The sequence below is a fragment of the Pristis pectinata genome, chromosome 29 (genome assembly GCF_009764475.1).
Source record: "Pristis pectinata isolate sPriPec2 chromosome 29, sPriPec2.1.pri, whole genome shotgun sequence".
Taxonomy (NCBI): domain Eukaryota; kingdom Metazoa; phylum Chordata; class Chondrichthyes; order Rhinopristiformes; family Pristidae; genus Pristis; species Pristis pectinata.
In genome coordinates this window covers 18248567-18264180 of record NC_067433.1, presented here as the reverse complement: position 1 = coordinate 18264180, position 15614 = coordinate 18248567, and the positions used below count along the sequence as shown (strand labels likewise).

General features: G+C 49.7%; 1 protein-coding gene across 5 annotated transcripts in view; it reads left to right on the top strand.

The window, feature by feature from the left end:
* The window catches only part of tacc1 (transforming, acidic coiled-coil containing protein 1), a 164185-nt gene that overhangs the window by 13683 nt on the left and 134888 nt on the right, over positions 1 to 15614 (top strand). Inside the window, exon 1 of one of the 5 annotated variants that reach the window (XM_052040795.1) lies at positions 7111 to 7278. The exons of the other annotated variants lie outside the window; for them this stretch is intronic. Coding sequence (XP_051896755.1) covers positions 7181 to 7278 — 98 coding nt within the window. The 5' untranslated portion in view covers positions 7111 to 7180. Of the gene's footprint in view, positions 1 to 7110; positions 7279 to 15614 lie in introns of those variants that run through there. 5 annotated transcript variants of the gene reach the window in all.

The following is a 15614-nucleotide window of genomic DNA, read 5'->3' as shown; positions in this document are numbered from 1 at the left end:
TAGACCCCCACCTCCACAATGTCACGTCACACTTATCAGGATTAGATCCTATCTGCCATCTGCAGCTTAAGACCATCTTCCTTGCCATCAACAACTCCCCTGACTTTCATGTCATCTGCAAGCTTACTAATCATACCCCCTACATCGAAGTCGTCAGTGTATGTAACAAGCACCAGGAGTCCCAGCATGATCCCTGTGGTACACCACAGGTCACCGGCTTCCAATAACAAAAGCAATCTCCCACCAAACCCTCTGTCTCCTATTACCAAGCCAATTTTGGATCCAATATGTGAACATGCCTTGGATCCCATGGTCCCTCCTATTTTTGACCAGCCTTCCATGTGGGACCTTGTCATGTAGACTACATCAACCACACTGCCTTCATCAATTTATTTACTTACTGCTTCAGAAACTCAATTAAATTAGATGAGATCTCCCACTAACAAATCCATGCTGACTATCCCTGATCAATCCCAGCCTTTCCAAGTGTAGATTAATCTTGTCCCTCAGAATGTTTTCCAATAATTTCCCCACCACTGAGGTTGGACTGGTCTATAATTTATCCCTGCTGCCCTTGAATGAAGAAACCACATCGTCTGCCAAGGTGGTCTGGCTTACAGCAAAAACTCTGATTCTGCTGTTGCTCACAGTGGGGTAGAAGCTGTCCTTGAGCCTGGTGATACATGCTCTCAGGCTCCTATGTCTTCTACCTGATGGAAGAGGAGAGAAGAGAGAATGACCCGGGTGGGTGGGGTCTTTAATTATGTTGTCTGCTTCGCCAAGGCAGCGAGAGGTAAAGACAGAATCCAAGGAGGGGAGGCTGGTTTCCGTGAAGCGCTGGGCTGTGTCCACAACTCTCTGCAGTTTCTTGCGGTCCTGGGCAGAGCAGTTGCCGTAACCAAGCCGTGATGCATCCAGATGCAGTAGTTAGCCTCACTCCTGACCTCCTCATGCATAACTTTGAGAGACCTGCAGAGGGGGAGCACTGCCTTACACATTCCACCCAACTTCTCTTCTCTCCAGAGCTGAGGTCTGATCACAGAAAGATACCAGACAAACGAATGGGTATAAAGGCTGACGTGTCCTCATCCAGATGGCCTGTATACTGGGGTTTTAAGGAAGTGGCTGCGGAGAGTGGATGCATCAGTTGTGGTCATCCAACATTCCTGGTCTTCTGCAAAGGGCTCCGTGTTCTGGCGAGACAGAAAAGCAGGAAATTGTAGGTAATTCAGCCTAATGTCTGTCATTGGAACTTGATGGAATGCATCACTAAGGAAGTAATAGCAGGAAGTTTAAAATGCACAAGGCAATCAAACAGTCAGCATGGTTTTCTGAAAGATAGTGAGTGATCTTTGAGGATGTAACTTTGGCTGGATAAAGGGGAACCTATAGCTGCAGTGTGTGTTTGGACTTCCAGAATGGATAGAAAAGTTTTTTGAGGGCCAAATGGGACAGGCTCAGATAGACATCTTGGTCGGCATGGGTGAGTTGGGCCGAAGGGCCTGCTTCCCTGCTGTATTAGTCTCCGACTCTAATATCCCTGCAAAGGGGACACACAAAGGTTTTATTGCACATGATCAGAGCTTATGGCATTGAGACACAGGGTTGTACAGTACAGAAGCAGGCCCTTCTGCCCACCACATCCATGCTGACCACTTTGCCCATGGTACTAATCCCATTTGCTTGCATTAATGCCATATCCTATGCCTTGGCAATCTACATGATTGTCTTAAGTGCCTCTTAAATGTAATCTATCTGATCTGGCAACATGTATCAACCACTCTCTGTGTTTTAAAAAAAAACTTGCCCCTCAGATCCCCTTTAAAACTCCTCTCTCTCACTTTAAACCTGTTCCCTGTTTCTGACAGGCCCATCATAGGGAAAAGGGTTCTGACTATTTACGCTCTTCGTAAACTTACCTACTTCTATCAAGAGTGTGAGATTTTAGTAGGACAGAAGATTGGCAAAATTATAGAAAACTGAGAGTTGGGAGAAATGTGTCACCTCAAGGTTGCCAAGCTGTTACAGGGATATGTGCTCAACTATTCACCATCAATAACAATGATTTAGATGAAGGGACGCACTTTATCACAGCCAAATCTGCTGACAATACAAAGATAGGTGGGAAAGCAGGCTGTGAGGAGAGCACAGCAAATTTGTAGAGGGATATCGGTAGGTTAATTGTAGCGTCACAGAGTGGAACTGTCATACAGCGCAGAGACAGGGCCTTCAGCCCAACCTGTCCATGCCGACCAAGGTGCCTGCTTGAACTAGTCTACCTTGTTATGACCTTGCATCTTATTGTCTACCTGCAATGCACTTCCCTGTAGCTGTGACACTTTACTCTGTATTCTGTTATTGTTTTACCCTGTACTAGCTCAATGTACTGTGTAATGAATTGATCTGTACGATCGGTATGCAAGACAAGTTTTTCACTGTACCTCGGTACAAGTGACAGTAATAAACCAACACCAATACCAATACTATTTGGCCCATATCCCTCTAAACCTTTCCCATCCATGTACCTGTCCAAATGTCTTGTAACTGTAGTTACTGCACCCACCTCTACCACTTGCTCTGGCAGCTCGTTCCACGTACCCACCACCCTCTGTGTGTGGAAAAACTTGCCCCTTAGGTCCCCTTTAAACCTTTCCCATCTCACCGTAAACCTAGTTTTAGACCCCTCTACTCTGGGGGAAATAAGACTGTGGCCACCTCTACGAGGTCACCTCTCAGCCTCCTTCACTCCAGGGAAAACAGTCCCAGCCTATCCAGTCCCTCCTTATAACTCAAGCCGTCCAGTCCTGGTAACATCCTTGTAAATATTTTCTGCACCCTTTGCAGCTTAATCACACCCTCCTTATGTGTGGTGGCCAGAATTGCACACAATACTGTGGTCTCACCAACGTCTTGTACTGTTGTGCCCCGACCGATCAAGGCAAGCATGCCATATGCCTTCTTCACCACTCCGTCTAACTGTGTCGCCACTTTCAGGGAACTATGTACTTGTAACCCTTGGTCTCTGATCTACAACACTCGTCAGAGCCTTGCCATTCACCGTGTGAGTCCCGCCCTGCTTTAACTTCCCAAAATGCATCACTTCATACTTGTCTGAGTTAAACTCCATCTGCCGTTCCTTGGCCCACTTTCCCAGTTGATCTACATCCTGTTGTAACCTTAGATGACCTTCTGCACTGTCCACCACACCAACAATATTGGTGTCATCTGCAACCTAGCCATGCCTACGCTTTCTTCCATATCATTAATATTTATGACAAACAATAGGAAATGTTTGGAAGATAAAGGATGATATGAGAAAATGGGGTTTTCTGCTTTTGTATGAAGAATAGGAAAGCAGAATATTGTTTAAGTGGAGAGAGATGAGAAAAATCCGCTGTGCAGAGGGATCTCTGTGTCCTGGTACCCAAAGCACATGACATAATCAGGAAGACACATGAAATATTGGCCATGACTGCAAAGGGTGAAAGTGGGGAAGTCCTTCCTCCTGTATAGGGAATTGCAAGAACCACTCCTGGAGTACTGCCTACAGTTTTTGTCTCCTGATTTGAGGAAGGATACATTGTGTTGGAAGTAGTTTAGAGAAAGGTTAATTACGTTGATTCCTAGGACGAAAAACATGATGATGCTGGAGGAACTCAGCAGGCCAGGCAGCATCCGTGGAGAAAAGCAGGCGGTCAACGTCAGGACACTTCTTCAGCACTGGACTGATTCCTAGGATGCGGCATGATAGTGTAGCGGTTAGCGTAACGCTATTACAGTGCCAGCAACCCGGGTTCAATTCCCGCCATTGTCTGTAAGGAGTTTGTACGTTCTCCCCGTGTCTGCGTGGGTTTCCTCTGGGTGCTCTGGTTTCCTCCCATATTCCAAAGACGTACGGGTTAGGAGCTGTGGGCATGCTATGTTGGTGCTGGAAGAATGCCGACACTTGCGGGCTGCCCCCAGAACATTCTCAGTAATGCAAAAAGATGCATTTCACTATGTGTTTTGATGTACATGTGACTAATAAATCTCTTATCTATCTTAACTTATGAGGAATGATTGCACTGGTTGGGTCTTTACCTGTTTGGCATTTTGGAGATTGAGAGGTGACTTCAGTGAAACCTAAAGATTCTGAGGGGTGGCTGATGAGAAAATGTCTCTTTCATAGGGGATCTCGAACTGGGGGTTTCGGAATAAGGGAACCCCTATTTCAGCTGGGGCTGTGAAGGAATTTCTCTCAGAGGGCCATGGATCTTTCACAGCTCTCAAGGCTTGTGAATGCCAATGCTGAATCATTGCAAAAATTCAATGAAGGGAACTTTTTACTATAAGGAAGCCTAGGGTTATGGGAGACAGGGAGGAAAGTGGAGCTGATCAAACAGACAGGCTTGGGCTGATACTATGTGATCTTATAATTCGATCCAGAACTGATGTTCAGTTCTGTTGACCTCAGTGCCACAATTGAGGCGTTTGGCACGCCGGCCTTCATCAGTCAGGGCACTGAGTATACGAGTTGGGAAGTTGTGTTGCAGTTATGTAAGACATCAGTGAGGCCGCACTTGGAATATTGTGTACGGTTTTGGTCACCCTGTTACAGGAAAGAAGTTATTAAATTAGAATGAGTGCAGGAAAGATTTACCAGGACGTTGCCTGGACTTGAGAGCCTGAGTTACAGGGAGAGGTTGTGTAGACTAGGACTTTATTCCCTGGAACGTAGGAGATTGAGGGGTGACCTGATAGAGGTGTATAAGATCATGAGGGCATAGACGGGGTGAAAGCACATGGTCTTCTTCCCAGGGAGGGGGTGCTAAAAACAAGAGGGCATAGGTTTAAGATCAGAGGTGAGAGATTTAAGAGGGACATTGGGACAGCTTCTTCACGTAGTGGGTGGTGTGTAGTTGGAATGAGCTGCCAGAAATAGTGGTTGAGGTGGGCACGTTAAGAACATTTAAAAGCCATCGAGATAAGTTCATGGATAGGAGAGGTTTAGAGGGCTATGGGCCAAACGTGGGCAGATGGGACGAGCTCGCTGGGCGACACATTCGGCATGGACGAGTTGGGCCAAAGGGCCTGTTTCCATGGCTCTCTGACTCTATCACTGGATATTGTAATTGATCACGGGGCCACCAGAGGGAGCTCCTGACCTGCTTCTGACATTTTCACCCTCCAGAAGCGCCTGAAAACCAGATGAGTTTGTCCCAAGCCATCAACACTGGCGGGGGCTAATCCAGGTAAGACAAACAATGACTCTCCCCACCTCTCCAAAGCTAGACAAAGCCCACAGCAGTAAAACAACCAACCTTGAGGCAACTGCAATTGACTAAGAGGGGGCAGCTCAGTGGGCAGATCTCCAGCCTCCAGTCAGAGGGTTGTGGGTTTGAGCCCTACTGTAGTGGCAAGTGGTGAGGGCCCAGGGGAATGTTGTAGAGGGAGTGCTCCGCTTCCAGATGAGACGGTAAACCCACCCGGGTGGATGTAAAAGGTCCCACTGCACGACTTTATGGACAGAGTTACTCCCTGGGAAATCACTACCCTTCCACCAGCATCAGTAATCGCGAGTGATCTGGTCGCGTTTGCCTGCTGTTTGTGGGATCTTGATGTGCGCAGTCTGGCTGCCACATTTACCTCTTCACACCAGTGCCTGCGCTTCAGAGGTAGCCCCCTTGGCTTTTGAGTGGAGCCCAGGAGGTGCCTGACACTCCGCTTCCTCCCTCGTGAGTGGACCTGGTGACGCCCGCACCTTCACGGGCTTCAAGGAGAGCTGCCCTCCCCAACCCCAACACCAGGAGCGCACCTAGGGTCCCCCCTGAACACGGGTAACCTGGAAGTCAGGGCAGAGTCGTTGGAACCCCTGGCGAGATCCTGAGGGAGGATGTGGGGAGTGTGTAAGTGGGTCAGAGGGCAGAGGGGTTAGAAGACGCCCAGGAAGGGCTAGAGAGTTGGAGTCTGATGGAGGCGGGGTGGATCTGGTGATTGTATCACTGTGCTACTGAATGAGGGAGATGTTCAAATCCCACCCATGGCAACTGGGGATTTAAAACAAATCTGGAATCAAAGCTGGGGTCAGGAGCGATAACAGTGAGACAACGGGGTCACCATTAAAACCCATCTGGTTCAGTAATGTCCTTCTGGGGAGGGAATCAGCCATCCTTACCAGACTGGCTATGGGTGACACCACACCCACAGCAACCTCGGGACTTTTAACTGAATTGGCCCAGTTAGCTGCTGAGTTCAGGGGCGAGTAGGGATGGCTAATAATCGCTGGCCTTCCAGGATTGTCCACGTCCAGGAGAACCTTGGAGTTATACCCCACAGCAACAGTTCCTTTGGCCCATCATCACCATTCTCACCATGGGCCTGTTTCAGATTACAGGAGCAGCCTTTATAGTGAAGGTCAGACATGCACGATTCACAGAGTCGCACAGCACAGAGACAGGCCCTTTGGCCCAACTTATCCATGCTGACCAAGGTGCCTTCCTGAGCTGGTCTCACTTGCCTGCATTTGGCCCGTATCCCTCCAAACCTTTCCTATCCATGAACTCGCGACCTTCCAATCTACCTCGTTGTGGCCCTTGCACCTTATTGTCTACCTGCACTGCACTTTCTCTGTAACTGTAACACTTTAATCTCCATTCTGTTTTGCTTTTTACTACCTCAATGTACTTGTGTACAGAATAATCTGTCTGGATGGCACGCAAACAAAAGCTTTTCACTGTATCTCGGTATGTGTGACAATAATATACCAATACCAACCTGTCCCAACGTGTAGGTACAGCATGAGAGATCTCTAGAGAGCTCTTGTTACCCTGGGAGAGAGATTCAGAAAGAATAATGGGCCGTTATTCCTCTGTATGTTATTTGAGGAAATGTTTGCATCGATATGGTCTTATCAGTCTTGGGCAACCTTCCTCGGCATTGGCTGCGCACTCCACCGGTTCATTGGATGTCACAGACCAACCCCCTTTATCTTGCTCACCAATTGCAGGGGCGAAGCAGCCTGTGCTGGGTCGTCCCGGCCGGCTGTGATTGGCTGAAGAACTTCCCGGCATCCCGCCACAGGGCCACCCCTCTGTTCCCACTGTGCGGAGCTGTCGGTGGCCGGGACCTCGCCGAGGCTGATGGGCCCAGAGAAACAAAGGGCTGCAGATGCCGGAATCTAGACAAAAAGAAAAACGAGAAGATGCTGGAGGAACTCAGCAGGTCAGGCAGCATCCGTGGAGAAAAGCAGGCGGTCAACGTTTCGGGTCAGGACCCTTCTTCAGGACAAGATAGGAAAAGGTGAAGCCCAATATATAGGAGGGGAAAGCAGAGCAGTGATAGGTGGACAAAAGAGGGGAGGTGGGGTGGGCACAGGGTGGTGATAGGTAGATGCAGGTAAGTGGTGGTGATGGGCAGGTGCGGGGAGGAGGGGAGAGCAGATCCACCGGGGGCCCAGTTTGCTCTCCTGCTGATGTGCATGCACCCAGTACCAGCTTTGATCAAACCTTCCTCACTGTGTGACGAGAAGCTGCAGAGTGAGTCTGGCTCTTCCCAGCAATGAGTAGGGATCGTGCTCCCTGCCCTTGTGTTTAAACCCTGTAATTCGTTTACAGGCTGTGAGGGCCAGCATTTATTACCCTTCCCTCGCCACCCTGGTGAAGGTGCTCCCTCACTGCTGTTGGGAGGGTGATCCAGGATTTAGACCCAGTGATGGCGAAGGACCGGTGATGTATTTCCCAGTCAGGCTGCCGTGCGACTTGGAGGGGAACCTGCTGGTGGTGGTGTGCCCTTGCACCAGCTGCTCTTGCCCTTATTAGCGGTAGAGGTGGTGGGTTTGGGAGGTGCTGTTGGAGTGCTCTGGGCAAGTTACTGGTGCATTTTGTAGATGTGTTACAACTGCGTGCCGCAGAGAGCGAATGCTGAGGATGGTGGCTAATTCACCAGGCTGCTGTGTCCTGGATTTTTGGGTGTTGGGAAGCTGTACCTACCCAGGAGGGTGTTCGTTCACACTTGCCCTGTCACGGTATTGATGTGTGAAGTAGTGAACTGAACTTGGTTTTTGAAACAAATGCGAGCCTTCTGCTGTAGAATCGGGGTATTGATTCCCGCCGCTTTCTGCAAGGAGTCTGTACGTCCTCCCTGTGTCCGTGTGGGTTTCCTCCGGGTGCTCCGGTTTCCTCCCACATTCCAAAGACATATGGGTTAGGAAGTTGTGGGCATGCTACGTTGGCGCCGGAAGCGTGGTGACACTTGCGGGCTGCCCCCAGAACACTACGCAAAAGATGCATTTCACTGTGTGTTTCAATGTACATGTGTCTAATAAAGAAATCTTATCTTATAATCATCACAGGTACCGAGATACAGTGAAACGCTTTTGTTCTGTGTGCCATCCAGACAGATCATGCCATACATAAGTACATTGAGGTAGTAAAAAGAAAACAGAATGCAGAATATAGGGTTGCAGTTATTGGTATTGGTTTATTATTGTCACTTGTACCGAGGTGCAGTGGAAAAACTTGTCTTGCAAACCGATCCATTGAGTCCATTGAGGTAGTACAGGTAAAACAATAACAGTACAGAGTAAAGTGTCACAGCTACAGAGAAAGTGCAGTGCAATAAGGTGCAAGGTCACAAGGTAGATTGTGAGGTCAAGAGTCCATCTCATCGCACAAGGGAACCGTTCAATAGTCTTATCACAGTGAGATAGAAGCTGTCAAGTCTGGTGGTACGTGCCCTCAGGCTCCTGTATCTTCTACCTGGTGGAAGAGGAGAGAAGAGAGAATGACCGGGTGGGTGGGGTCTTTGACTATGCTGGCTGCTACACCAAGGCAGCGAGAGGTAAAGACAGAGTCCATGGAGGGGACGCTGGTTTCCGTGATGTGCTGGGTTGTGTCCACATCTCTCTGAAGGTGCAGTGCAGGTAGACAGATAAAGTGTAAGGGTCACGATGAGATAGATTGGGAGATCAAGAGTTCATCATTTAGCGTGTGAGATGTCCATTCAAGACTCTGATAACAGCGGGCTAGAAGCTGTCCTTGAGCCTGGTGGTACGCACTCTCAGGCTTTTGTATCCCCTGCCCGACAGGGGAGAAGAGACGATGTCTGGGGTGGGAGGGGCCCTTGATTACGTTGGCTGCTTTCCCGAGACAACTGGGAGTGTAGATGACATCATTACTTGAGCGTCAGTGCGGAGCAGTGAGCTTGGGATCTAAGAGTGGACAACTAACATTAGGACTCTGGGGGGGTCCAGCCAATGAGCAGCGACCATTTAAAATAAAAACACAGGGTGTGTTTGATAAAATACATTGCTGTGGGCCGTGAACTGTTCCCTGTAATCGTGACTCTGTTGGGTCTTTGTAAGGCCAAAGTCAAAACCCTGGGTGATGTGTGCAAGAAGTAGACTGAAGTTTAGAAAAGGAAGTTTGTATTTTTCTCAGCTTGAGACTATTATTTTCTTGGATGCAAGAGTTGTGCGTTTTGGGACGAGTCTTCTGCCGTACTACCTGCGACATGAGTGGTACTAATCCATTGGGGTATCAATTCCGGCCACTGTCTGTAAGGGGTTTGTATGTTCTCCCCGTGACTGCGTGGGTTTCCTCCGGGTGCTCCGGTTTCCTCCCACATTCCAAAGACATACAGGTTAGGAAGTTGTGGGCGTGCTGTGTTGGCGCTGGAAGCATGGCGACATTTGTGGGCTGCCCCCAGAACATTCTACACAAAAGATGCATTTTGGAAGGCACCAAAGCCTTCCATATTTCCTTATGACAGAGAAGGAGGCCATTCAGCCCATCGAGTCTATGCTGGCTTGCATGGCAATCCCATTCCAAGCTAATTTTCCCTAAAAACTACTCTCCCTGTGTTGGTAGTTGGTTAACTACTGTCACATGTACCGAGGTACAGTGAAAAACTTTGTTCTGCATACCATCCATACAGATCATTTCATCGCGTCAGTGCGTTGAGGTAGTACAAGGGAAAAACAATGTTGCTATCACTTTTACTGCTCACCTACACATTGGGGGCAATTCGCAGTGGCCAATTAACCTCCCAACTCCCACGGCTTTGGGGATGTGAGAGGAAACCAGAGCATCCGGAAGAAATCCATACAGACACAAGGAGAACGTGCAAACTCCACATAAGCAGCACCAGAGGTCAGGATCGAAGCTGGGTTCCTGGAGTTGTGAGGGGGGTGGCTCTATTGGCTGCACCACTGTGTCCTACCCCATTCTCATCTTCTCTAATCCCCAAGGACCGCACCCCCGGCTTCTGTCTAACCTGTAGGTGGAATCCCTTATCCCTGGGGAAACCCTTGATCATGGAGCATGGAGACGTGAGGTGGGATACCGGAACCATTAGGACGAGTTCCTGCAGGAATTTTCCAGCTCCATACAGCACTGTCCTTCTAGGTTAGTAACGTGATTTGGGAATAGTCTTTGCTTTGTTTGAAACATTTGCATGGTATGCAAAGTCTACCCATCCCTGTTCTCGCTGCAACAGAGATGTCTGGACATTGATGTAGGCTTCTGTTCTCCTCCTCGCTCATTCATACCGGAGACCGGGAGCAGCAAATCGTTCCGCGCCGGGAGAGGTGGACCAACATGGCGAGGTAGGGTGGGTGGGATAGCACATGTTTTGTACCTGGCTGCCAACTCCAAAAAAACTCTGCAGCACAGGAGGCTCAGGGTGTTGTGTACAGAGGAACGGACCAGGCGCATGGCGCACACAGTGGCCGCTTGGGGAGGGCGTGTGGGGGCTGTAGGTGGTTGGATCCCACTGGTGGGGAGGTAGGTGTTGGGTGGGTGATGAGGCTGGAGGGAGACCCCTAGGCCGGGGGAAGGGGAGAGATTAAAGGGGATTTACCTGTGGGAAGTTCTCAGTGCCAGACCCCACCACCACGCGTGGATCCCCTTTAAGATGCACTGAAGCAGGATTCGACTCGACTGTGTTGTAAAGGCTGAATGAGTGGCTGCAGCAACTTGTGGCCACAGTTGTCCGGAGGTGTTTGTTCATTCATAAGCTGAGGCAACTCCTCTGGGTACTGAGGCCTTCGTTGTCCGTGCTTGGTTGCCCCGAGCTGTGGAGTTGGCCAGAACTGCAGGGAGAATAAATTGGGATTGGTGTAAATGGGTGCTTGATGGTCAGTATAGACTCAGTGGGCTGAATGGCCTGTTTCAGCAACTTGTTGGTGGGTCTGGAGTTATAGACGGGCCACAGTGGCCAAGGGCAGCAGCTTTCCTCCCCTGTGGGCTGTCCGTCAACCAGGCAGGGTTTTACCACAATCCTGGACTTTCATTTTTATTTAATTCCTTGTTTAAAAATCCCTGGATGCCTGGGATTTGAACTTGTGCCTCTGCACCAGTGGTCTTGGGCTCGGCTTACTAGTCCAGTAACTGAGGCAGAACACTCCCATATCCACAGCAGTGTAATGAGTGGGTCTACAGCTGGTCAGCACCCCAACACCATCTGCTGTCCGCCATCGGACAACCCTACATGTCCGGGCTGTGCAGATGTACACGCTCCATTACTGGTGAGTGATCGGGTTTCCGTGTCACACCCAACTGTACCCGACGTACCTGGGCCCTGCTCTCCCCACCAGCCCACACTGCCCTCCGGTGGTCACCAGCTGCGAGGAGGAAAGCAGCTTGGGGTCAGGGCTCTTCAGCCTTTCGCTTTCCTTCTGCTTCACTGTTAAAAAACGATTTTATTGTTGCAGTAAAATAAAAATATTAACTTTCCATTTCTGTCCAATTCCTCCCCACCCTCTCTCTCTCACTCTCTCTCTCTGCATCTCTCTCTCCCTCTCTGCATCTCGCTCTCTCTGTACCTCTCCCTCTCTCTGTACCTCTCTCTCCCTGTACCCCTCTCTCTCTCTCCCTGTACCCTCTCTCTCTCTCTCCCTGTACCCTCTCTCTCTCTCTCTCTCTCCCTGTACCTCTCTCTCTCTCCCTGTACCTCTCTCTCTCTCCCTGTACCTCTCTCTCTCTCCCTGTACCTCTCTCTCTCTCCCTGTACCTCTCTCTCTCTCTCTGTATCCTCTCTCTCTCTCTCTGTATCTCTCTCTGTATCTCTCTCTCTCTGTATCTTCTCTCTCTCTCTCTGTATCTCTCTGTATCTCTCTCTCTCCCTCTTCCTGCACCTCCTCCTTTCCCCGCCCTACACCCTGGTGATGTACATGCAGCACCCTTTGATTGCCCCTGGACTGCCCTTCCCTGGCTCTGGTTTGGGTCCCTGTCTCTGGTCTGAGCCCAGAGCAGCACTGAGCCGTCCTGCACAGGCCTTGTGTGGGCCCTGTGGGTCTGCCGTTGCCTGGGCTATGAAGCTGCCTGAGTGTCCTTCCTGCTTTGTTGACTTCCTTGTACGTGGGGTGTGGGTTCAATCAGAAACAATGCACGAACTGAAAGGAAAAGTCATGTGATTCTGTCAGGCTTTTCACAACCTCTCGATGTCACCAAGTGCTTTATGGCCAAGGAATGACTCTGTTGGAGTGTAATTGGTCTGTAATGTGGGAGCACGGGTTTGTAATGTGTACGGTTTAGTCTGGACCAGGGCACCGGGGGAGAGGTCCCCTGCTCCTCCCCACAGTCGTATAATGGGGTTTGGGTTTAACATCTCCCTGAAGAGTGCTGCACTGCCTCACCACTACACCCACCTTGATCTCCCTGTGTGGGATTTGAACCCACAACCTGCACACTCCTGACTGACTCATCAGCCTGAGAACTGATGTAAGTTGTCTTCCATAGAGACGGGGGCCGTGGCTGAGGAACGGTTTCCGGCACTGCCACAATAGGCTGCAGGGCCTGTTCCTGTGGTGATTTGCCCAGCTGTGTGACTGTGAAGCTGACGGTTCACACCCAGAGCTCAGTGTCACAGATGAAAGCAATCAGGCGGTGATCTGTGGATAACCCACTGAGAGCAGAACCTGCTCCTTCACTCTGTACTAACTCAATGTAACTGCATTGTGTAATGAATTGACCTGTACGATCGGTTTGCAAGACAAGTTTTTCACTGTACCTTGGTACAAGTGACAATAATAAACCAATACCAATGCAGAACATGGCAGGGCAAGATCATCTTCGCTGACCTTCAGTAGCTCATGTGCTGAGATCCAGATTCCCTCTGTTCCGTTACTGACATCCCCTAACTCAGAACAAACTGCAGAAAGTAAATGTCGGCATGCTGACAGGTGCCAGTGGCCAGGGTTCGACCCTGACCTCGGGAGCTGTCTGTGTGGAATTTGCATGTTCTCCCTGTGACCGTGTGGGTTTCCCCCGGGTGCTCCGGTTTCCCCTCCCACATCCCAAGGATGTGTGGGTTGGTGGGTGAATTAGCCGCTGTAAATTGTCCCTGGTGTGGGTTAATTGCAAAAGGATCAAGGGGAGTTAATGGACGTGTGAGTGAGAATGAGTAGCCACTGTACAGTGGAATGACGAGAGGGGGTTTGTTGAGTGGCCTACTAATGAGGTAAGAAACCCCAGGTGATGACAGTGAAAATAAAAGTCCAAAGACCATGAGAGGGTAACATTTATCAGAGATTTCGAATTTCCAACAAAGTTCGGGCTGTATGCTTGGTTACTTAACGTCGTTCAACCTCCTGAGCCCTCGTCTGTGACCCCATGCCTTGCGGCAGCTGATCTACAACATGTTAGACCGTAAGAAATGGGGACAGGAGGAGGCATTTGGCCCCTTGTGGCTGCTCTGTCATTCAATATCATGACTGATCTTTTGCTTCAGTGCCACTTTCCTGACTAACCGCAAATCCCTAGATTCCTTTTGTATCCAAAAATCTATTGAAGTGTGTCTTGAATACACTTGGCGACTGAGAATTCCAAAGACTCCCCAGCCTCTGGGTGAAGAAGTGTCTTCTCATCTCTGTCCTGGATGGCCGACCCCTTATTTTGAGGTTGCGAACTCTGGCTGTAGACACCCCACCAGGAGAAACTTCATCCCTGCATCTACCCTGTGAAGCACCTAACAACACAGAGCATGGTCCCTTTAATCTGGGGAGGTTCCAATCGATTCATTGTAAGGCCTTCATCCTTTGCTTTTGGAAAGCTTTTAATGGCATTCCCAGAACGTCAGCGCTCCTGCGAAAGTATGTCTGAAGCCTGCAGTTCTTTTTATGACTTGTTTTGGCACTGACTTTGAAGCGATTGTGAAACTTCGGAGGTCCCAGCTCAGTATTTGAAGGGGAGCAACTTTCTGCTGCAGAACGACACTTGGTTAGTGGAATGTAGACTCTCCTGTTGATTGGGAGAGAGTTTGTTCTGAGAAGGAGGTGTGTGCTCTTGCCGTGGCTTCCCACTTGAGACGGCCAAGCTGTGGAGATCAGCAGGAGCCCGAGGGAGATGTTTACAAAGCTGTCATGCTCCCTTCCTTCCTCTCAGCTGAGTGGCTCCAGCTCCATATTAGGGCAGTGGTTCATCGTTGAGTGGGCTCCTGGAGCCTGGTGCACAGCCTACCTCTCCAGCTGAGTGTCAGAGGCGAAATGCTTCAGAATGGAGGGAAGTCCATATATCCGTGGGGTGCCAAGTGCCTCTGGAGAGGAGGTGGGGCTTTAACAGTAGAGACGCAGTTGACTTATGGACCCCCACACTTAAGGAGCATAACACATTGACCCCCGGGCTGAGGCGGCAGGGTTGGAGATCCACTGACCCCTACAAGTCAGGTTTCAGGGAGCATGACACGCTGACCCACTGATCCGAGCCGAGGGTTACAGGGCTTACACTAAAGGTCCACATTGGGACTCTTGGCTCTCTGTAACGCCTCGATTTTTGGATGGCTTTTATTATCAATTATCAACACAATCTGCTCTGTTTATCAGAATATGCAACATGGGATTATAATGCAAGATAACAAACTGTCTGCTGGAGGAAGTTGGCAGGTCAGCAGCATCTGTGGGAGGAAAGGGATTGTTGATGTTTCAGGTCGAAACCCTGCATCAGTCCTGAAACGTCGACAATTGCTTTCCCTTCACAGATGCTGCTCGACCTGCTGAGTTCCTCCAGCAGATTGTGTCTTGCTCCAGATTCCAACGTCTGCAGTCGTTTGTGTGTTCATAATGCAAGATAAACTGTGTTGTCTGGGTTCCTGGCCCATCCAATGCCCAAAGCTTTGTCACGGGTTATTGGATCATGTTTTCCTAGTTCTGGGGGGGGGGACGGTGGGCTCTGGAGCTAATCACTGCTTGGAATGGTGATGTTGGTCTGGGAGGAGCCTGACTGATCAGTGTAGCCGTGGTTCAGTGGGTCACACAGCGGTGGGTTCAGGAGCTGGTGAAGTCCCCTGGTACTCAGCTGTGGGAGGGGCAGAGGTATAGCGTCGTACATCACAGAAACAGGCCCTTTGGCGCATCTTTTCCCTGTCGACCTTTTTGCCAATCTACACTGTCTCATATGCCTGCATTAGGACTGTCTCCTTCTATACCTCACCTATTTAAGTGCCTTTCTAAATGTCTCCTAAATGGAGAGATTGTATCTGACTCCACCACCTCCTCTGGCAGCACGTTCCAGATATCACCCACTCTCTACGTTTTTAAAAAAAAGAAACACTTACCCCTGAGATCCCCTTTAAAACTACTTCCTCTTGCTTTGAAACTCTACCCTCTTGTTTTTGATACCCCTACGATGGGAAAAAGATTT